The sequence below is a fragment of the Corapipo altera genome, unplaced genomic scaffold (assembly GCF_003945725.1).
Source record: "Corapipo altera isolate COAL_440 unplaced genomic scaffold, ASM394572v1 52b, whole genome shotgun sequence".
Taxonomy (NCBI): domain Eukaryota; kingdom Metazoa; phylum Chordata; class Aves; order Passeriformes; family Pipridae; genus Corapipo; species Corapipo altera.
In genome coordinates this window covers 5550903-5575291 of record NW_020884922.1, presented here as the reverse complement: position 1 = coordinate 5575291, position 24389 = coordinate 5550903, and the positions used below count along the sequence as shown (strand labels likewise).

The window sequence follows — 24389 nt, the reverse complement described above, 5'->3', positions numbered from 1 at the left end:
TTAGTCACACTTAATGTGTAAAGAGATGAGGTTTGACTCACTAGAACCAACTGTGTGTCCTGACAAAAATCAGTAGAAAACTTATCAAGTATAAAAGCAAACATACCTTTTACATCTTTCAGTGTTCTGGTGAGTTAACAACATAGTGAATCATAGAATGATTTAGGTTGAAAAAGACCTCTTTAGATCTGGGCCAACCACACCAAATCCACTGTTAAACCATGTCCCTGCGTGCCACACCCACTTGTCTTTTAAGTACCTACAGGAATGGTGACTCAAACACTTCCCTGGGTAGCCAGTACCAATGCTTCCCTACTCTGGCTACAAGAAATAGGTAAGTTATCAATATTAGCCATTCTTCTATTTCTGCACTTGCCTGGATTTCCCTGGGTAAGCCATTGTCCAGCAGCTTCCCAGCCTCCTGACTGCAGCTCATCTGGCATGGCCTCACCACTGACAGCTTGGAACCATGGCCAACATGGAACAATACTTGACCTTTTCACTTGGTGCCAAGGACAGCTTAGACCCCTTTTCAGATCCTCTTTACCAGATTAAATCAAGTCAAGCTCCCAGACGGAGCACAAAGTGGGGGGGCTGGACTCACACCTCACAGCTCCTCTGTAATACTTTCGGGAGACATTCACCTTTCCAGAAATCCCTCTTTATTAAGCTGGACCTGCCACAGGGCACAAAACGTTCCTCAGGACCTGTTCACTTTCCACTGGCGCCTTCACCCAGCCCGAGGCGCGGATAGGACCCTGTCTTGGCCCTACAGGGCCCCGGCCCCACAGCGCGCACCGGAACGGGCCCCACAGCCGCCGGGGACACAGGAGCGGGACCGTTTGACAGGGACCCGGCAGGATTCGGCCCAAACACCGCTTCCCTCCGTTGGCTCCTCACCGGGACCCTCCAGAGCCAGCCCCGCACCCGCCACACACACGGACCGCACCGCGCAGGCGCCGCCGCTGCCGCCCGGGGCCGGGCGGGGCCGCGCAGGCGCAGCGCGCACAAAGAGCCGCGTCCGGCCCCCTCCCTCCCTCTGCCGGCGCCAAGATGGCGGAGTACGACCTGACTACTCGCATCGCGCACTTCTTGGACCGGCACCTGGTCTTCCCGCTGCTGGAGTTCCTCTCCGTCAAGGAGGTACGTGGCTGTCCCAGGGGCGGGAGAGCCGGCTGCGGGAGCGGGAAAGCGGCAGGCTCTGCAGAAGCTGACGGTGCCTCCCGTGGGCCTGGCGCGCCTTCCTCTGGCGCCGCGCGGGCCGGGCCCGGCCCGTGGGGGACTCGGAGTCTCCGCAGGGAGGAGCTCGGGGCTCCTGCGTCTCCTGGGTCGAGGGCGAGGCGTGTGGGACTGCCCCGGGCGGGACGGGAGCAGGGCCGAGAGGGACCTGGGGGGGCCGGTCCCTGATCCCGCTGTGCAGCTCCCCGGCCGCTCGCGTGCGGGCAGCGCTGAGCTCCTTCTGCGCTTCCTCCTTCCTCGGGTTTGGCGCAGTGTCTTTCCCTCCCCGGTGTTCGATGAAGGGAAGAGCGGAAGCTCTCCCTCGCAGCCGCAGGTGTACTCCCACAGCGAGGGACATCCCCGCGGCCGCGGAGCTCAGGGCGGTCTGTGGGCCTGCGCCAGTGTCGCTGCTTAACTCCAATTTGAAACCCTTGTCATCACAAATTTGTGTTGAGAACAAATGCCGAGTCCGTTCTAGAATTATCTGTTATTGGTTTTCTTATATATATTTCGAAGCTTTTTTGTTACAGAGAACTAAATAATGCTGAAGATAGTGTAGACTGGTAAGAGTTTAACCTAAAGTATCCTAAGTGCTCGTCTGAGCTACTTTAAAGTGGAAGCACAATGCGTAAAATGACATAAGTTTTGAATTTAAAATAGATGGTTTTTTAGTCTTCAGAAATTAACTGATAGACCATGCATATATCGAGACTTGACCTGACTAGTTGTTGTGTCTAGCACGTGGACTTTCCTTAATGTCTGTTATCTTGGAGGCATTTGTGGTATTTTAGCATTTGTAAGTCCGCTCAAGTTAGTTAAACATACTTATTTTTTAGTGTTAATCATGATTAACACAGTGTTCAGAGCCCAGTTAAGCTTGCAGGTTCTGTATTTGAGATGTCCATAAATGTGATGTGGTGAGTTGTAATACAGTTCTTGTGCGAAGGTATTTTTGAGGAATACTCCAGATTTGGCCCTCACCTACATCTTGAAGACCTAAGAGCAGTTTGTAACTCACTGCTAAATCATGGGGTAGGATCTCTAAAAAACAGTTTGACAAGTACAAAAGCACACTATCCAGTTATACAGCTACTCTAAATTTATTCTTATGCTTTAGACCTAGCAGCATATTTTAGATTAATCTGTGCTACAATTAAATTATAAATTTAATCCTGAGCATCTCTTCTGAGATCCACTTTAAATAATTTAACTAGTCTGCACTGTTCAGCATTTTATTTTGTGGAAAGTATTCAGTACTTTGTAAGAAAAATCTGACAAAGGTTTTATTATTTTTAAAAATAGATATATAATTTTTGAAATAGGAATTACTATTTCTGTTAAGAGAACAGTAATGTTACTTAACTTCTAACTAGTCTTTGAAGTTCTTGCTTTCATAAATAGCAGGAAGTTTTTGGTATCCTGCCAAGATGGAAAATGTAGAAAGGCTTCATAGTAAGCACATTTAATAACAGCTGTGAGATTTCGTGTTTAAAACAATTCAGTTGTACAAGAGTCTATAAACTGTGCTGTAGAAATAACTGTATAATGTGAATTGAAACTCTTTAATACTATTCAGATAAATCTGTTAATAATTTCTATTTTAGATATACAATGAAAAAGAACTACTCCAAGGAAAATTGGATCTCCTTAGTGATACCAACATGGTGGATTTTGCCATGGATGTGTACAAAAATCTTTATTCCGATGAAATTCCACACGGTAAGATGCTCATTTAGATGTAAAACTTATTTTACCACCTTTCTATCTAAAATAATAGATAACTAGTGGTAATTTGCTTGTTGCATTCAAAAACTAGAATACAGTTTAACTTTGGCCTTAAGAAAAGGAGGTGGAAATACTGAGACAGATAGAATTCCCTAATCCTGAGAAGTTTGGTTTGTTGGTCTGTCAGGAACGTAATCTTTGAGTGATGTCTGAAGTATTTCAATGCTGATTTGATATTTTCAAGCACTTGAAAGGTATAGCCTAATGTTGCACTGCACTAACTTTTCATCTGTCAAATTAAACGCTGTTGCACAATGGTTTGGTGTCATTAGACTTATTCTTTGAAGCATCCAGTATGTTAAGACTAGAGTTACTTTGTAAGTAACTCCATTAATCTCTCTATGTGTGGCTGATTTTTAGACTTTGGAGAGAGAAAGATGGTTCTGAAGATGCTTTTCTGAAGATGTTTCCTCAATTCTGTCGACATATAGATAGCTGTTTGTCTAGAAAAAAATAAATTCTATATAAGATTATAATCAATATGAAACTTAATCTCTTACTATCTTATCCATGGTTTTGGGAATTTTCCTGTGCATGTCTTAAATTTCTATCTTCTTGAGGAGCACCTTGGGGGAGGAGAAAATTATGTTATCTTGCTTTCTGTAATTTCTATCCTTTATGGGTGTTTTGGTTTTTTTTTTTTTTTTCCTGTTGTTCCTTTTTTCAGGTTTGTTTTTTTTTTCCTTTGGCTTTTTTTTTCCTGACCTAGTCTTTGAATATCCACCATCTTTTTTCATTTTGGGGAATTCCTTGCCTTTTTCTAAACTAGTGGGACTACAGTCTGTCTTACCTGCAGGTTAGAAGGAAGAGACTTGGGTGCTTTTGCTTTCTGCCTCTGAGTCTTGCCTTCAGACTGCAGAGATGGCAGTTCATCTCTTTGGAAAGACATGAAGAGAACTGATAGCATTGGGACATTGGAGTCAATGATTTGACCAAACCTTTGCTGGCATTAGGTGTTGTACTGAGCATATATGCAGTGATGCATGGACTTGTGTTGAGAACCAGAGTTTGTCACTTCTGTAATCTAGGAAACAGATGTAAGGATTTCCTCACTGTCAGGTTACTTATCAGCTCTACTGATTAAAAAGGGCATATCAGGGCTGTAACAGTCTCAAAGCTGAATATCACAGAATGTGCTGTGTGGGAAGGGACCCACAGGGATCATCGAGTCCAACTCCTGGCTCTCCTCTTTCTTTCCCTGCTTCAGCTTTTCTAAACTGTTGAAGAACATTACTGTTATCAGTAGTAAATAAGTAGTAAATTAGCAGTAAAATACTAAAGTAGTAAACAGCACAAGAAATAGTAAGTCTGTGTCTTCAATATTCTGATTACAGCCAGTTATTTAGGCGTGTTGCCTAAGGTTATAAGGTCACAGCTGCAGGAAAATTGAATGAATTTTGTCCCTAGGAGACATCTGCCTTCATTATAAACGAGCAATTTCCACACTTGTAATGTTTTTCTTATGCTCTTTTCAAACATCTCTAAGACTTTACATCATCAGTTTGGCAGGATTTTTTATATGATGAGTTAGTGTTGTTTGATATGTGGCTTTTAGTCCGTTGACATAAGCAGAGCTAGTTCTCACACGTGGAGTCAGTTATTCGGGGTGCTTGCTTGCACAGCTTCCTATGCAAAGGCCTTAACTTACTCTGGGATCTCTCTGGTGTGTGCCATCCTCATGTGTCAGAGTGTGTGTACAGACAGGTGGTTCTTATTTGTGGAATCACTGGCTTCATTAGAAGTTTATGCTGATTTTATTTTTTTTTAAGACTTCACAGTTTAAAGTACTCAAAGCTAAGTTCAATTAACACAGTTATACTTAGAAATGTCCCTGCACAATTTATAGTTGCTTTTGTCTTGTCTTCCATGAGATCAACTTACAATTACACACCCAGGAGATGTCGCAGGAAAACATTTTCGTATTCTTAGTAAGTCAACTGAATGGTTTTTCTTTCATCTGTTTTCCCTTCCTCTTTTATAATCTCAAGAGTCAACTGAAGTTGGAGATAATTTCTCCTTATTGGAACACTTCCTATCAGGCAAGTCATTCTTAGATTTAGGTTGGGTCACCATTATGGTGTTGGCCACTTTGGATGTCCTGTTCAAATACCTGGTGAGTCAAATCACCGAAGAAATGTCTGATAGGTTCATCGTGGCACTGAGTGTTCTGGTGTGTGGCATACTTTCACATTTCCTGCATTTTTCTCCTGGGATTTGGTCTTGGCTTGTCTGATCCCATATGTTTCTTGGGTCACATAGCCAGTGTCAGGGTGATTTTTTTTCTTATTTTTTTTAACATGTAGACTTTTCTGAATTTTATTTAAGGCTTCATTTTACTGTGTTGGTAGCACTCGGTCAGGAAGTTTGGATCTGTGTAAAATAATCACCCTATTTCCTACCAATTTTTCATAAAAGGCTTAATGTTTCCATTAAGCATGCAGAGTGCTCAAAATCATAATTTTGCAGATTGAGCTGCTTGAAATTTTTCCTGACAATTTTCAGTTTAGTGTTCTGTGAATGTACTTTCAGAACCTGATCATCAGTCAGAAGAAAATCATTCTGAATGATATCGTGAGACTTCACTTTTTCCCTGTACTTGGAATAAGTGAACTTAATTAAAAGGTTGTTTTTTCCTTAGTGGAAGTCTGAAGATTCCTTGTCTAATACAGACTCTGTTCCACCTGTACCTGCTCTTTAGTGGCCTGATTAGAACTCCAGGCAGGAGGAAAAGAAGCAAATATTAGAAGCTTTTTATTAAGTCAAAGAACTGTTAGATACCTCTGGGTTTGTGACTTGACTGAGAGGACAACCGAGGTAGGAATAGGGAAGATGTGTTCAAAAGTCAGCACCATATAATTACACGTTGGTTTCTGTAACAACTTAAGACATTATATAAAAATATTTTTGTTTGTGTGTTTAGCTTTGCGTGAGAAGAGAACAACTGTTGTTGCACAGCTGAAGCAGCTTCAGGCTGAAACGGAGCCTATTGTGAAGATGTTTGAGGATCCAGAGACCACGAGGCAAATGCAGTCCACCAGGTAACTTCTAACATGGTTTCTCAGGGTGGCTTGTGGGTACCTCTGAGGTGTTGATGATAGGAGTGCTTTCTGTGCAGCAACTTATAAGGACACTTATTTCCAGACAGTGTTTAAGTAGTGCTTGTGGTCAGATAATTGAAATTGCTTGGCATAATTTGTTCTCTTCGGTGCTTTTACCTGCTGTGTAAAAGACATCTGTTGATCTTAATGTTTGTGAGTCAACTTGGGACAAGGGACAGTCATCGTTTGGTGCAGTCCAGTCACAGCCAAGATTGGTTTTGGGGAGGTCGAGGGGCTTTTTTGTTTGGGTTTTGAAGGGATTTAAGCTTTTTGAGGGGAAATACGAACTAAAACAATTCAGATTCTCTTTTCTGCCTTCCACAAAGCATTATGGAATGCCATCTTAGTCTGGGAGGCCTGATGGATAAGCATCTGTTCAGCCTCAGAGCACATACTTCTTTCAGGAGTTCTGTCCTTTTGCCCCTTACCCTCCCCACCCCCAAACTGTTCCAACTTTTTGGTGTTAGGTGGTGCTCGTAATAGTCTTTTTAAGGCACATCCATTTCTTCTTAATTTGCTTATGGGAGTAATTAAAGTAGAATGAATTGTCTGTACATTATATCTAAGGTCTGTGTCGTGGTTAAGCTTGAATTGGGTTCTGTAGAAAGAGTTCAGCTGTAATCACTGATTACCTCACCTTCAGTAGAGGGGTGGGCAGGTATTTGTTTGACATAAATTGCTGCTTGTTGCCTGTACAAAGGAAACATTGTTATTACTGTTGTAAATGTGTCTGACAAACACTGGATATTAATTGGACTCTTTCTTCAGCCTTACCTGCCCAAAGATTTCAAAAAGAGTGTACTGCACCAGACAGAGCAACTATGGCTCAACTTGAATTTGAATAAACTCGGGTTTACTGGTTTCTTACAAAAATATTGAATGCACAAACTCTTCTTTCTAGTCTACAGAAATCTTTGAGTATAGCTCTGTTTGGGAATAAATCCCCTGAAGAATATGGGTCCCTGGAGGGGGAGGAACTTGATTAGAATTTACTCTTTGTTTCAAACACAGATTATAATCCTTTTTTTTCTCCCCAATGTTTTCTCCACTCTTTACATTGTTTTCAGAATTTGTTATAGAATAATTTACAACTTAAAGTCAGTGCAGAAATGGTGAGGTGCAGTTAATTGTCTCAATGTGCACATGAAACAACATGTCAGTAGGAATCATGAAATGTGCTTTGCAGCACATCAGAAAAAGTTTATTTTCCATTCTGATATCACCAGAATGTACTTAATCTTCTGCTTTAAAAAACGTTGTTACCTAAGTAAGCTGCCTTTGTATCTAATTTCAGAGTAGCTATTCATGTAAGATAATTACATTTGCTTTATGGCTTGGGGTTATGCAAAGCCAGGAGCCACTCACTTTTGGAAGTGTGGCTTTGAAAGTGAAAGGCCCAATCACCATTAGTTATCTGCCTTGAAGTTATTAACTGGGACTGTCTTAAAGGAAGGAATTCCTGGTATTATCACAACTATTCACATCTAATTGAGTATATAGAGATGTTGTGCAATTGTTGCTTTGCCTTTAGCCAGTTTTTATAGTAATACTTGGCCTAGGATTCAAATTACTAAAGTACTATCATTTCTTGGGAAATGTGCTCTGTTACTTGACTTTTGATTCACGGAAGTTGGTCAGTAGTACTTATTTCAAATTAAAAATGCCATGTTTGAAAGCAAGACATAAAGTCAATAAATGCATGAAATATAACTTGCCTAATGCTATAGAATATTAGCCCTGCTACTCATATGCAGCAAGTTTTGTTTTACAACTGGTATGTGATTTTTGTTTGTAAAATGTCTGGAAACTTTGTAGGTCAGAAATTCTGGTTTTGGCTATTGGGCAGTAGTTCCAATCCAGATGATTGGGATTAGATAGTAATGGGCAGAGCTGGGGGGAAGAGACGTCCAACTGTCTAGACCTTGAACAGTGTGCTGTAGATTGTAGAAAGCAACTTTTGATTCCTTGACTTTTGTGAATTTCTGCTGGTGAATTGGAATCTCTGTCAAATTCAGAGCTGCATATTATCAGGGCTTTAGATCGTGGCTTTTGATCCATGACAGCACTGCTTGGAATATGAAAGTTTGGGAAATGATGTGTAAAGGAGACTTAGCAGGTAAAAGTTCTTTCATGAATAAGCCAAAACATGTCACTTCTCTAAGCAACTGTTGGAGGACGTTGACTTCAAAATTTTAGAGGAACAGTCAGTATTACTCATTCTTGAAGTATCTTCCACTGGAACAAATCCATGAAATTATTTAATTGCTTTCACAAGTATTATTGGGGATTGTCATTCTTGGCTCACTTGGCAACGTACCAGTTCCTTATAGAATCTTATACCAGAAGTTCTAATTAAACAAACATCTTTGCAGTCAGTTGATTTCAGAGTAAATGGGAAAATACTCCCTTGCACGCATTTTTTACTGTATCTTTGTACCAGGAAATTTATAGCTTACCTCCTGGAGGCTCAGACTTTTCTTTTGATCTAGATAATACTGCTTGTCCTCTTAGTATTAATGCTAAATAAAAAATAGTCTTCAGAGATGTGATCGTGGGTGAATTAGATGTTTAGAACTTAGTAATACAATTATCTTTTATAGTTTTGTGTTCTGTAGGTATTTGCTGTGGTAGAGATATTCTTGCTAACCGCTGTGCCTCAGTGCTAACAGTGGGATGTTTCCTTTCTACTTGTATTTACTTTAGTCTTAGCTGGTTTTTTTCCTGTCTTCTGTTAAAATCAAGGCTGTCTAGAGTAACTACTCTGGAATTAGAACATGGAAGTGGGAAGAGCTGAGTGGCATTCTTTATTTAAAAATATTTAAAATTGGAATAATTTTAAGATTTTGAAGCTTCTTTGTGACACTTTAGGAATTGATGGCTCTATGTTTCTGCAGCTGCTTTTGACCAACAACTGGAGGAATATCACGTAAAATTTGTGCTCAATTTTGTGTATTTTACCTTTAAAATTGTGGTGCATTGTGTAGTGTGTTGTATGGTAGCTATCAGTTTGCTTTGAAAAAACAGCATTTTCTATCTTTTTATTATAGAGATGGTCGGATGCTGTTTGACTATTTAGCTGAGAAGCACGGGGTAAGTGTTTTATCAGTTGAGTTCAGTTCAAAGTATCTCCACCCAACCTCTCCCAAAGCTGACAACTTTGAGAAATTATGGAGTAGCATTTTGCCCTGTCTCCTGTCAGTGTAGCTAATAGGCACAATTCCTAATGCTAACGTATTTATGCCTTTGAACTTCTAATTTTTATACAAACAAAGCTGAAATTTAATGTTAGCTGCACCTGTGTATCTATGCTGTGCTTTACTTTGCAATACAGAATTTCACCTTTTTCTAATATTGGTATAATCTTTCATTCCATGGCATAGATTGAGAGCATAATAGCTTTCTATAGTCTTTTTCTTTGTGCAATGTCTTCGGAAAAACTACAGATTTTGAAGCTTACTCTACTATTAAAATTGGCTTTTTTCCTAGTGAATAAAACTTTTATTGTATTCCTTTTCAGTTTAGGCAGGAGTACCTAGATACACTCTACAGGTATGCCAAATTTCAGTATGAGTGTGGTAATTACTCAGGAGCTGCAGAATATCTCTACTTCTTTAGGGTTCTGGTAAGTTTTGGTTGTTTGTTGGTTTGGGGTTTAGTTTTGGAGTTCATTTGTTGGGTGGTTTTTTTTACTTAAACCGGTAAATTGTCTGTATTAATTCTTAGAATATAATACTTTTGAGCTTTTTGAGGCAATTACTGTACACCAAAGTTGACAATAATTGTTAATAATTATCAGTATTGTCCAGTAGTTCTCTTATTTTTAAAGCTGAATTCAGAATTGTTTTTCTAACGTGTAGGTCTTGTGGTAACACTTAATTATGGAATATGGCAAAATGAATACTTTTTTTTGTGAATACTTGTTTTTGTGCACAGATGTAATCAACAGTAGTGAAAAGCTTGCAGGTGGATTGAATGTAATTGGTGGTAGTGGTGAACTGCCAGCTTCTTATCTGAACTCTCATCTGTCTTCTCTTGAATTTTGTGATGGATTTAAGAGTATAAGTCATCTCCCTAGGAAATGTAAACAGCTTAAATGAAAAAGGTAGAACCAGATCCATCATCTCTAAAGCAATTCTTTTCATGTTGTTGTAATCCATATCATTTGTTACTCATGGGAGTGAATTTTGAGAATGAAGATTTAATGTCTTGTAAGAATCTTAACACAGTAAATTTATTGTTGGTGGTCAGTGAATGTGCTATTTTACTAACAAATGGAAATTTAACATAACTGCTTGAAAATCCAGATACTGTAGCTAGAACAGCTGCAGTATCTAAAAGCAGTTATTGTGAATAGCTTAACTGTAGTTATGTGATTTGGAACCAGCACAGTGCATGTGAACCTGCTAAACTAAAAGTATCTGCTAAATTGGCACCTTAGTTGTCTGGAGGATGCTGACTTAGAAGCTGTGTGTCTCATAGACATGTGGAGTGATTGCTGAAAACATGTGGTGGTTCATATGTTGATGCTGTCTAATCTCTATTCCATCTACAAGTAATCTTAACTCTGAGATACTGCTAGAGTAAAACACAATAATTCCTGTAATCTACTATAATTAAAGAAGAAAAATTGGGAAATGTATCTTTAATCAGAAGAATAGGGTTTAAAATAGGAATGAGTTGAATTCTTAGTCTAAATTTTGATGCTAAAGCTGACTTTCAGTGTTATAGGTTCATTTTATGTGCTGAGAGGGAAAATGAAAGTTACATGCATAGGTTTGTGGGCAGCTGTCCTTAATTCTTTGTGCCTTAATTCTGGGCTCAGCATTATATTCTTTTATGTCAAGTAACTAATTTCAAAAAGTGAAGTATTGGTTTTGTGGTGGTAATAGCTTGGTATAGGACTTTGTTACTAATTCTGATGGGAGAAGATTTGTTTAAAGTCCTGTGTGATGTAACATAATCTATGAAAGAACTATTGTAGCCAGTCTGAGAACAGAATTTGACACTGTGAATGACCTAGTGTGATTCATTCCTGTATAAAACTAACACATCTTGACCTCAGGGCTACCCTTCCAGGAAATAGTCACTGCTGCAAAGTTGCAGTTTTACTGGACATTGCTGTAACAAGGACACCTTTGGGCACAGCATTACCAGAAAGAACTTGCAATGCTAACTTTTTTAGATGGTTACCTACTATCATGAGTTCTTGAGGAACCTGCTTTGTGATAACCTCATTTTAGTAGTTTAGAAACATTTTTATATGATGGGAAAAAAGAATTTTGGACCCAGTGTGTCATCTGGTGCTCAGCCATTTCATTTTTTTCTTTTTTCTTTTTTTTTTTTAACTTAAACTGCAGCAGCATGGAGCTTTATCTTACTTTGACAGAATTTCCTGGTTTCTACTTCAGAAGTTTTACTGCTATTTTCTATGCCTGAACTGCTTTTTTTTAAAAAAGCACTTAATTTTGGAAAGTTAAGACCATGCAAATTTGATACTTTGTACATTAAAAATACGACCAGAAAATATCTTTCTTAATTTTAAACATAAATAATAATTTAAACAAATACTAATAGTGTGACTTTGTTGCTGTTGTTGAAAATAGGTTCCAGCAACAGACAGAAATGCTTTGAGTTCTCTTTGGGGAAAACTGGCATCGGAAATACTGATGCAGAATTGGGATGCAGCCATGGAAGATCTCACAAGACTAAAGGAGACCATAGATAATAATGTAAGTAAAATCTTGGTCATGTTAACAAGGTGAGATGTTAGATGTGCTAGTATTCAAGTTTTATTATAAATCACTTGTAGACTTTTTTAGGAGTATTTACCATCTTTTCACTTGATACCTTCATATTAGCAGTGGGAGAATTGAAGGGTGCTCGTGGAAAAATAGTGAAGCCTTCTTTTTCAAATTGCTTCCTTCTTAACACCTTCAAAAGAAGCTATATTTTCAAATGTATTTCCAATATATTTCCAATAAACCAAAAAAATCTTAAGGAGGAGTTTGAGGGCAAGATACTTCTACAATTAATTTTCTGTAAAGAATAAAATGGATGTAAATAGGCTGTGTCATTATCTCATGAAGGTAATGCTTTTGACTCAGATACAAGACAGCTTGTTTTTGGAAACAGTTCTCAGCTATTCAGGTTTCTTACCGGCTTTTGAGTTCAGATGAGCACCGAGAACATAAGGGGAGAGTAGGAGTGCAGTACTAATTCAGAGCAGCTGAGGGGATTAGGGACCTCTCAGTCTTCCTCTTTGCTCATGGGCCTTCACTGGCCAAAGATGGAAGTTTTACTCTCCTGAACTAAAGGCTTGAAAAGTGTTTGGTATTTTGGTTTTTGGTGTCCCCTAATCGTTTTTTGTCTTTGTGGCAGATAACTAATGTTAATAAATTTTCTTCTGTTAATTTTTTCACCTTTATGATTCTGTGTGGTTATAATAGAATATTTGACTTATGCATTAAACTCCAAGAATTTTTTTAGGATAGAATCATAGTAGTTAGTTGTCATGCTCTTTGGAGTGATGATTAGTTGCTGTGTCAGTTCATTCTTAACATGTTGCTTTGCAGTTTGTCTGAAGTGCTGCTGAAATTTGGAGCTAATACAGCTACTTGGTCCAGCTTGGAGCTGAACCCTTATTTGTGCATTATCAGCTGGTTTAAATGAAGATACTTCCTTATTTCTTGGCTGAAAGTGATTATGGCATTTCATCATTGTCTGAGGGTGTAGGGCAATAAAAAGCTTTTATGAGACTTTAAAAAGTAAAACAGAAAAGCTGGAGAAGCCAAGTAGTTTCTCAGGTCACATCTGGAGAGGAATACAAGAAACAAAATTCAGATTTAAAAAGGGAAGTAATACCTTAGGTGGTTAGTATGGTGGTCTTGGAGAACTAAAATCTCTGCTTTTGCTGTAACAATGCAAACTTTGGCAAATAATTTGGAATATAATATTGGAAAATTTATCTTGCTTATAACTTTCAGTAGATTTATCATTGTGATGACAGGTTAAAAAGCTGGAGATCAAACTCAACCTGAGAGTGATGATAGTTAAAAGGAGGTAGTGGAAAATGACAAAATTTTGAGCAATTAGAGGTTCCCGTAGGTTAATGTTCAATCAAACTTTGTGTTATGTTTGACTTAAACTAATGTTACATTTTCCTTCAGTCTGTCAGCTCTCCACTGCAGTCTCTTCAGCAGAGAACGTGGCTCATCCACTGGTCTTTGTTCGTGTTTTTTAATCATCCTAAAGGGAGAGACAATATCATTGACCTTTTTCTCTATCAGCCACAGTAAGTTGTGTTGTACTATATGGGGGGAACTTTAAATCAAAATTAAGGCAGATGATTTGAATAAGCAAGTTTGTTGAGCTTAGGGCTGCAGGGGAAAATATTGTCCTATTTTGATTTTATAAAAACTATTTAGGAAGTATTCTTGAGGAAAAACTGAGACTAAAAATAAAATTGAAACATTTTAATTTGTGAGAGGACCAACTTATTATATGTAGATCTAGGAGTCTAGAACAGCTTAACACTGAGAAATTTAGAATCATAGAGTATCCTGAGTTGGAAGGGACCCCCAAGGATCATCATTGACTCCAGCTCCTGGCCCTGCACAAGACAGCCCCAAGAATCACACCATAGGCCTGAGAGCATTGTCCAAATGCTTCTTGAATTCTGTCAGGCTTGGTGCTGTGACCACTTCCCTTGGGAGCCTGTTCAGTGCCCAACCAACCTCTGGATTAAGAATCTTTCCCTAATATCCAAACTTAAACCTTCCCTGACGCTGCTTCATGCTGTTGCCTTGGGTCCTGTTGCTGGTCACAAGAGAGTAGATGCCAGTGCCTTCTGCTCTGCTTCCCCTTATGAGGAAGCTGTGGACTGCAGGAAGGTCTCCCCTCAGTCTCCTCCAGGCTGAACAGACCAAGTGCCCTCAGCCACTCCTCATACGACTTCCCCTCTAGAACTTTTGCCATCTTTCTCGCCCTCCTTTGGACACTGAGAGCTTCGTATCTTTAATATTGTGGTGCCCCAAACTGTATACAGTACTTGAGGTGAGGCTGCCCCCGTGCAGAGCAGAGAAGGACAATCCCCTTTCTCGACTGGCTGGCGATGCTTTACTTGATGCCCCCCAGGACACAGTTGGCCTTCCTGGCTACCAGGGCACTGCTGGCTCATATTCAACTTGCCATCAACCAGGACCCCCAGGTCCCTTTCTGCTCTTCAGCCTCTCATTCCCCAGCCTGTACATACATCTAGGGTTGACCTGTTCCAGTGATTGCCTAGCCTTCTGATTTGTGTGTCAGGATCTCTCTCTGCAGGACCCCTCTGCCTTAGAGGGAGTCAGCAGCTTTTTCCCAATTTAGAGTCATCAGCAAACTTAAGTATACCTTTGAGTCCTGCATCTTGTCTGTATTTTTTCTTTCTAGGTATCTCAATGCAATTCAGACAATGTGCCCACATATCCTCAGATATTTGACTACTGCAGTCATAACAAATAAGGATGTTCGTAAACGTAGACAAGTGCTGAAAGATCTAGTCAAGGTTATTCAGCAGGTAAGGTTTGAAATATCTGATAATTTCTGCCATTTTAATGGGACTTCATAATAACTTTCTTCTAATAATATATGCCTGGGTTAGGACTTACGGCATTTTGATGCTTGTTTTTTGTCAGTGAACTAATTTTTCACTGAAGTAACCTGCACATCGATCAGTGGTAGCAGAGTATAATTTTTCCCTCCTTTCACGTAAACGAGCAATGAGTACAATAGAGTATGCACTCTATTTTCTGTTCAGTGAGATATGTGAAATGGCTTTGGATCTGATTCTTTTTGAGCTATCTCTGCAAGGAATTGTTGTATGAATAAGGGTTCTTTGTGCATTTTAAAACCACTGAATTTTGTGTGTTGATTTGCGTTCACATGCGTTTTCTTGAGAACGGTTCTGTTGTCACAGTTACATGAGGATGTAGACATGGACAAGAGCAATAAAAGAATTGTACTTGATAGCAATCAGTGGAGTTGTGGCCAAGATTTTTAGCTGAAATCAGCATGCAACTTGTATAAAAGCCATCATGCCTGTATTCAACTTGATAATGTTGTGAATAATAAACTATATACATATGTGACAGTGCAGTTATTACAGTTATATCCATTTCAATCATGTGCAAAGCCCAGTCAAAGCCCAAGGATCAAATTTTAAGCCCACATTATTCTGTTCTTAAGCATTAGTGTTCACAAAGGAAGTAGCATGAGAAGCTATAAATTAGTGTTAAGACTCATCTTTTATCTAAAATCTGATTGTAGCATCGAGCTTCTAATGTAATATGAACTTCTAATACTTAGATAACGTTTTACAACTTCTTTTGCTTTTGTTTATCTTGTACAATTGGCACGAATAAAAAAGGTCATTAGGGTGTTCCTCTTGAAAATGCCAACTTGGGCTTTGATTTTGAAATTTCTTACCAAATATTTATTTATTACTGTTCTACTCTGTATGGTTCGTTACATTAAATCATGATGTGGTAGAGGTTTTATACATTGAAAGTGGATCAGACAGGATAATTATTTGTGTGGTAGGCTGTTTGCTCTAGTAGCAATAAGAGATTGTTTATACTTGGAATATCTTTGCAAGTATTGAACTTGATAGGTAAGCAATTTGTTGTTCTGTTAAATTTAAAAGATGATTAATCCAAGACTATTTTGTATAGTGGATGTTAATTACTAATTAATTGTTAACTAATTGTTACTAATTAATGGTTAACAAGTATAATTTTGATGCGAAAAACATTTACCCTTAAAACTGAATTTTAAAACTAAATAATGAGGCCATAAATACAGTTTTTTGAGGTAGGACAAATAACTTTCATGCATAAAGAAAAACATCTTTCTTAGTAATTCCCTTAATCTGCTGATTTTACTGTATGCTAAAGCAAATATTGACAGATATTGACTTAAACTGTCTTAAAATATGTATTAGAGACACTTAAGGGGATGTTTAATTACATCTGAAATTACACAGTTGTATATAGATCTAGTGTTGTCTCTGCCTGGTAATTTAGAACGTTGAATATCTTCTGTAATGCCAAAATAAATTGGAAGTATTTTGTGTATAGAAAGTAGCATTTTTATTACTTATGTTGTCCCTGTAAATCAATAATCATTCAGTTTAAAGATGAAGGATTTGGCATTGGAGTTGTCTTTGAAATCAGAATTTAGGAAGACTGTTCTACCATGTTTTAGAAATTTGGAGGTTTGATACAGAGCTGGTTCTAGTCTCTTGACACTTTGCTAACCCAAAGATTGCAGCATTAAATGCTGAAGGTGGAAGTAAACCTCTGGTTGTTTAACCAGACTATTAGGAGGAAGCACAATTTTGCAGCTTTTATAAGAGAAATTGGGAAGTTCGGGGTTTTTTTTTTTTTTTTTTAAGGTGATATGTGGACTTTTTTCTGCTATTAATTTTTTTTTTAAAGAATAAGAGGAATACTTGAGTAACCACATGGCCTTGATTTCTAATATTGTTCCAATTTTTTATCTTGACAGGAGTCCTACACGTACAGGGACCCTATCACAGAGTTTGTGGAATGCTTGTATGTTAATTTTGATTTTGATGGAGCACAGAAGAAGCTGAGAGAGTGTGAAACAGTAAGACTTAAAACATTAATAAGACTCCTTTTCCTTTAAGTGAAGACCTCTAAAATTCACAATGGCCAGCTAATTTGTCTGAAGTGGTGTTTGATTCCATTGCCACTGTTTTCTGATGAACTTTAATTCATGGTTGTTTGGCAGTGGGTTTTTTGACAACTCATTTTGTAACATTGAAACAAGACTTACTGGTAAGGATATGGCTTTAACGTTATATTTAAGAAGTTCTAGAACAAGGAGCAAATAGGTCATCATACATTTGGCTGAGCTTCAGGCTTTCCACATCTTGGAGTATAGCAATTTTTTTAGATGTACTGTAGCTGATCTTAGTTATTGACAGTGTCTACCAGCAAATTACTAGTTCCATGTTTGTTCTCAGTGTTCCCTTTCTGCTTACACTTGCAGGTGCTTGTGAATGATTTCTTCCTAGTGGCCTGCCTTGAGGACTTCATTGAGAATGCCCGTCTTTTTATATTTGAGACTTTCTGTCGCATCCATCAGTGCATCAGCATTGGGTAAGATAGTGCTGTAATTTGTCAGTGCAGAAAAATTACTCGTGGATGACAGTTTGACAGTGTAAACTTTAGTAGTGAAATATTCAGTTGTCGTATAAAATCCTAACTGAAATCTCATTTGGATAGTTGCCTTCATAGTTTTATAGCTCTGATGTGATATACTTACATTACTACAATCATATTTCAAAGTTGAATTATTATGTTTAACTTCAAAACAGCCTCTCTCCACCACTCCCAATCCCCCAAACAAGCAGTGCTTTCAAGATAAAAATTTACCATGGATCTTTACAGGATTTAATGTTGTTAACTTGGTCTTTACAGGATTTAATGGGAACTTTTGTACCCAGTGTCAAAGTCCTGGTGTCTTCATTTGGATCTCAGTTCCACACATTGATGTAGAGTGTTAATATTAAATTAATGCAAATTGCAAATACAGTAATTGCTTAAATTTATTTATATTTGGTAGATACAGATACCCATGTCTGTTTTATTGGTATGGTTTTGGAAAATTATAAGAATCGTATTGCTTTTTCCATTTATTAAACGGAAAACAATGGATCTTATTCTCTGGGGCACAAAGTGAGTGATCCATCTGTAAGAGTTATGTTCTGATCACCAAATATGTCTGTTGTTCACTCAGATTAATTTTATAAATGCAGACTTTTCAAATAGATCAGCTCTGATGCCTTTCTTACAAAAAAAAAAGCCCTAAGCAGGAAGATGTTACGAGCGCTTGAGATCTTTCCACTTGGCCTTTGCTGCATTCCCCATATTTCCACATCCCTTAAATTAAAAAGGAAAAAGTGAAGTGAAAAACTCTGAATGCTATAAAAACCTCAGTGGTAGAGAACAGTGCAGAGAAACAGAAATTAAGGCTGTTAAATTGATCAAACTCAGTGGAGTCTTGTTATCAGCCTGCATCCAGAGCAAATGTGTGCATTTAGCCCTTTGAGGAAGTGAGTTAACACTGCCTGATTTCAAAAGAAAAGGACCTGAGAGAAAATCATCTTAGTTTTGCAAGCTTATTGAAAGGATTGCTTTTTTATGGATAGGTATAGTTGGAGAAAGGACTGATTCTTACTACTTTTAATCTCTAGTCATTGGGTGACATGTTTGTTGTAATTGCCTTTGGAAAATACTTTTTAATCCTTTGTATCAGCTTAAAGTAGTTAATCTCTTTGATGTAAAAGGGAAACAGTGAATTTCGAGCATTTTAGTCAGCTGAGTGTATAGGGTTCTAAGCACAGTCTTAATAGTAAATGAAACTAGATGCTGGGAATAGAATTCTTCCATATTTCATTTTCATAGAAAGGCTAATGCTTCATCTAAAATCACTTAAGCAGAGTACTGCACATTTAGGCATAAAGGGGGTTTGGATAAGCATTTGGAAGAAAAAAATGTAAATATAGTTCTCTTGAGGATGGGGTTTTGGGAAATAGAAAGCCCAGTAGTGTCTCGCTATTTTCTATAAATTATTTTTAGTACTGTGAATGCTGCACATTTTCAAGTACAAGTTTGCAAGGAAACTAGGTCTTCAAACTTTAACTGGAGACTAGGTGTCTTTGTAAGAAGTCTGCTTCTCTTACGTGTCTCAAGTCAGTGAGCAAAGAGTCTGGAGTATGTGTGTTAAGTATTTTTCAAGTCTCTGTCAAAAGATACTGATAAATTGTGGGCAGCATACTAGTGAGTCATTATAGCAGAAATAGCAAGCTTTATTTAACAAATCAAAGTTTATGGTAGATAACTGTCACTTATTTAGTGTATATCACTTATTTTACAGTTCGTATTTTTCGTACTATGTGTGGTATTTCAAGTTTAAGTATGAGAGGAGGTAGTGTAGTTGGCTGTCCTTGTTAGAGTGTGTGATTCCTAAATATAGGTAGCAGTGTCCTTATTTTATAAGCATTATAATGGGTTCTGAGGCAAGTAGCAGATTTTTGTGTTGAGACATTTATCTGAGGCTGACACGGGTATTCCTGCCACATATCACTGAGGTAATTGCACATGGAATCAATCTTCAGAAATAAGGTGGTCCTCAGTAGGTCATTGTGCTTTCAGTGGTGGACATGAGCCTTAAACTTCTTTGCAAACTGTAACAATCATTAGATTTGGGCTGATTAAGTGAGATGCATAAGTATTACTTAGTGCATTTCAGACTTGCTTTTGAAGAAATTAGCCAGCTGAAATGCTTTTAATTGGATTTTTGACTGAGGCATCATTCTTGCATTTCTTTGTCCACAAGTGATTTCCACTGCTATTGGTGGACCTGAAAACTAGGCAGTTATACCACAGTGCTTGATAAGTACTGTTTAACTATTCAGAATGAATTTGAAAACAACTAGTGGGAAACCTATTCCCTATATTAAGTGGAAAATAAATGCCTGTTTAATTTTTTTAACTACTTAACATCTGCTAGGCAGCTGACATTTTTCCAAAGAACAAAACTTTATCAGTTGTAAGTTAAAATTTATACATCCCAAATCATCATGCAATTGGTTTATTGTTTGAAATATCATGTTTAATAGGGAGTAATAGATGAAGTTAATTTTGAACGTGTTTTGGTTAGTTTGATATGCCTGTATTTAATTGAAGAGCTTCATTCTTCTTTTGTACTGTACACACAAGAAAACTATATACAAGATGGTCTTCTTTGTATATGATGATGTGTGGAGTTCAGTAACATTGCCTTTTAAGTAAGGGAAAGTAACACTTGCCCTAGCATGACCCAAATAAGTGAATTTCCTTATAAAACAGAGGGACAGAAATTATTAAAAAACTATTTTGCAACTGTTTTGGAGAAACTACCCTTTGAAATTAACTGTAACTTGAAATGGTAGACTAGTCTTTACATATTAATAAAATTATTCCATTTTTATTGAATTACAGTGGTGATCTTTATAAACAGTGCTAACCTATTATCTGCTAGGTGATATAAAATACTGTGTAGTTTCTGGCTTGGAATGACTCTCTAGAAGTCTGTGCCCTCTTCCCCTCCAGTTACACAGGGATTTTATGTTAAGAAAAAAGTAAAATATAGGTGCAGTAGGTTGGAAGGGACCTCTGGAAGTCATCTGGTTAAGTCCTGTGAACCCAATTACAACTTTGAGCAGGACCCACTGCAATGTTCCATTATGCTGCTTGAGGCCTTGACTAGTTAATTCTTGACTATGTCCAAGAATAGGGGTTCTACACTAGTCCCAAAGCTATGTTGCTTACTCCCCATTGTAGTGGCAGTAGCCTTTCTGTTATTTTATTTGAATCTTATTGGTGTTTCTAAAAGAGAAGTATGAGAATTACACACACCACATTCTTTCAGTTTGAAATTTCTTTAGTTTCAAGTCAAGTACTTAGCATCACTGATTCGGCATAGTAAAGCAATTTGTACCTTTATTCTCTTGAAATACCTCATGTTCTGCCTAGATGACTGATAATTACAGAAAAATTTACATCCCTGATATTTTTTGTTCTTGCTTGCCTTTACAATTGTCAGTTCAAACTCAGATTAACAATTTACTGGAACGATATCAGCTGAGGTTGGATTTTATTTCTCCTTGTTTCCCCTAAGCTCAGACACTTTATTTCCCATTCGTTGTGTTATTTTGCTGAAGTGACTCAATGCAAGTCCAGTACTTTTTTTTTTCTATTCACCTCTCTTCGTGTTTATCTGTGACAAAAAATTTAATTTGCTTTTATAGTTGGGAGAAGGGTGAGAGATCAGGGCCATATTGGAGAGAATACTGCATAAAGAAGAGTCTGTAGATATTCAAACCAGGTAGATGAGGTAACAAGTGATAGATTATAAAGTACTTACTTGACACAGATAATCGTCAAGAAGAAAATCACTTGAGTTGGAGGAAAATACGTTCAAGCAAGATGGTGTAACGTGGTGAGAAACTGACCTCTTGTGCAACTCCGCGTAGCCAGCTGGCTCTGCGGTCATGCCCGTAGCCCTTTACCTCATGTTTGTTACCTTAGTCTGAAAGCTGATGGAAGAATGAGCGTTACAAATGCCTGCTATGAGCCAACTGCCAGCAGGGAGCTAAAGGAGTTAGCGGGAAAGCCACAGGAAACGCTATTAGAAGGAATTATTCCTGGACAAGAGTGCTTGTTTCATTAAGAATTTTTCCTTTCTCGGTTCTCCCCACCTTCCTTCCTTGAAATTGCAAGAAGTCTGAGCATAGTGTATCTGTCACATCTTCTGTACCAAGCTCTGTCTCATGGCTCTTCTTCCTGAACTTTAGAGAGAAATTTTCCTGCTAAACATTTTCCTGGACTAATTAGTCTAAACTTTCTTGACTGCTGACTGCATTTAAATAAGAATAAAAGCAATTCAGTTGTTTGTTTTATAATGATGGTGGTGGTTTTATGTTAGTGGTGAAATTACTGAAATGGAAATGAAGAATGTTCATGTAGGCAGGGTTTAATAGGAATTTGTGGAAATTGTGTAGGTTGAGATTTAAATGCAGTATGGTGTAGTTCAGACTAAGTATATACTTCAGGATATGAATTTCTTCCTTGAAGTGTGTGCAAGCACTAGGGGTGAGAAATGTGCAGGAGAACATATTTCTAAGTTTTAAAGTCATTTCAGTCAATAAAAGCTTCCTAGGTATGCAGTATTTATTGAATACAAATCTTGGACTGTGCCAAATTTTGTGGGGGTTTAACTTGTATTCTGTGGTCCCTAGTCATGTTTACCAACATCAGAGAGGTTCTGTTTCACCATTTGATAAGTTTTTTTATCTTTTAGTATGTTGGCAGATAAACTAAATATGACTCCTGAAGAAGCAGAAAGATGGATTGTCAATCTAATTCGAAATGCACGATTGGATGCCAAATTGGATTCAAAGCTGGTAAGACTGTACATGGAATCACAGAATCATAGAATGGTTTGGGTGGGAGGGAACCGTAAAGATCATCTGGTTCCACCCCCCTGCCATGGGTAGGGACACCTCCCCCTATACCAGATTGCTCAGAGCCCCAACCAGCCAGGTCTTGAATACTTCCAGGGATAAGGCATCCACAGCTTTTCTGGGCAACCTGTTTGAGTGCCTCACCACCCTCACAGTAATCTAAACTAAACCTCCTCTCTTTCAGTTTAAAGTCAGATGGATACAAATGAATTTTTCATTAAATTTCTTCATGGGCAAAGAAAAACAAACAGTAGAAAACAGAAGTTTCTGTTCCTGTATAAATTGTGGTAGATTTCATTTATTGTGTTTTGATCATGTGTGTAAGATGAGCTGTAAAAGTTTTGAAAGCAGAGCATTACATTAAAGGTTTTTGCATTCTTTGTGATTGTTAAATTTATTCTGTCTTTGGGGTTTAGGGCCATGTGGTCATGGGCAACAATGCAGTCTCACCTTACCAACAAGTGATTGAAAAAACCAAAAGTCTGTCTTTTCGTAGTCAAATGTTGGCTATGAACATCGAGAAGAAACTGAATCAGAGTGGGAGATCTGAGGTTGGTATAAGGTGTTTTTCTGAATTCCTGCTATCTTCCTTTTGTGGGAGATAAATTTAAGTATAATTCTTGATCTATGCCTTAATTCATCAGATGTGCCTACTTCTAGTTGTACTAGGAATTAAATTGGAAAAGGCTTACTTTCTTATAGCAAGAATCAGACAGCAGTTCTTGCTTTCTTCTCACCTTTTGCCTTGTCACTGGATACTTCTTTTGTTGCATAACTGTTTCTGTCATTTGCTGCTCTGCTTCCTTACCTGAGAAGGGCAGATATTGAAGTGTGACACCTACCAAAGTAGTTACTTTTTCCAAGTGAGTTGTACTTCCTGTAGGTGAATATGTAGTACTGAAAGAAGAATGAACGGTGCTTAAGAGTGGAACATGAAGGAGGAGTTGTGCAAAACCTGAACTGTTAAACCTATTCAATAAAATTCTAGAGAATATAATGAATCATCGAAAGGTTTTAGTAGAACCAGTGAAAATGAGAAAGTTGGCAAGATCATCTGGTTTTACCTCCTTCCACATTACAGTATGGGAAGCTCTGTGAGGGAGAACACCACTGTTAAGGTGGTCCACTAGGGACCCAGCCATACATCTTTAAAACTAACAGAAAAACAGCCAGACAAAACAAACCACACAGTAAAAGAGCTTAAACATAAAAGTCTTATTGGGTTTCCTCACTACTTGGCTGAAATAGTGATGGAAGTTGAGCAAGCAGTGGTCCATTAGTTTATTCTGTTAATGGGAAGTCATGTGAAACCTTTCTGCTACTATTTTCTTTTAAAAATATAACTAAAAAATTAAACTTAAATTTATATTGGAATCTTCTAGAACTCTTCATTTTTGAAACTAATAGCTTGGAGAACTCAAACTGTACAACTCAATTACAGTATGCATTTCTGCTATATCAACACTTGCTTTAAACTTATAGGGTATCCTTCACTAATTACCAACATTCCCACTTCGTAGCCATATATAGCGTTAGAAATCTTTTAAATTAGTGTCTTATGCATTTCAGTAACTATTAGATAATATAGTAACTTCTGATCCTTATTTATTCATTTTTTAGGCACCTAACTGGGCTACTCAAGACTCTGGCTTCTATTGAAATACTTCTGCAGTGAGGAGAAATCAGTTCATTTGACTGAAAAGCACATAAATATGTAACTTTTTTGAGAAAAGGTAACTATGTGTTAGATCTAACATAATCTGAATAAAATTGGCTACTTTTAACAGTCTGTGTGTCTCTGACTTGAATACATCCTTACGTTTTATATGGGGTTTTTAGCACCATAGTATTCTACAGCATTTTCAGTCACATTTTGCAAATTTTAAATGTCAGTTCTGTGAGATTTGTTTGTACCAAAGGATGCTTTTGTTCTCAGAGTTGTCTGAGTTTGGAAGCAGGGATTTATAGCTTTTTATTATCTATTGCAAATGTTGCATTTTAAAAAAATTAAAAACGGGTAGTACAAACAAATGGATCCCCACTGAACATTTGGTCAAACCAAAATCTTCTTCTGTACTTTCATGTTTTTGTTTGTTACAGAAGAATCTTCAAAAAGTGAAGGCATGTGTAACCTACATCTTTTATGAAACTTAATATACTCTACACATAGAGTAATTTCAGTAGACCTCTGCGTTCATGCTTTGGAATTTTTCCTGCTT

At 37.8% G+C, this 24389-nt stretch overlaps 1 protein-coding gene across 1 annotated transcript; it reads left to right on the top strand.

Annotated features, from left to right (window-relative positions):
* Window positions 1-1006: 1006 nt before the first annotated feature.
* Window positions 1007-23959, top strand: EIF3E (eukaryotic translation initiation factor 3 subunit E). The gene is made up of 13 exons (XM_027657003.1): window positions 1007-1143; window positions 2823-2937; window positions 5924-6041; window positions 9149-9191; window positions 9619-9723; window positions 11705-11830; window positions 13268-13392; window positions 14529-14655; window positions 16644-16745; window positions 17151-17260; window positions 22008-22110; window positions 22587-22721; window positions 23791-23959. Exons 1-13 carry the CDS (start codon window positions 1054-1056, stop codon window positions 23827-23829), a joined length of 1338 nt encoding a protein of 445 aa, XP_027512804.1. The 5' UTR covers window positions 1007-1053; the 3' UTR covers window positions 23830-23959.
* The last annotated feature ends 430 nt before the right edge of the window (window positions 23960-24389 follow it).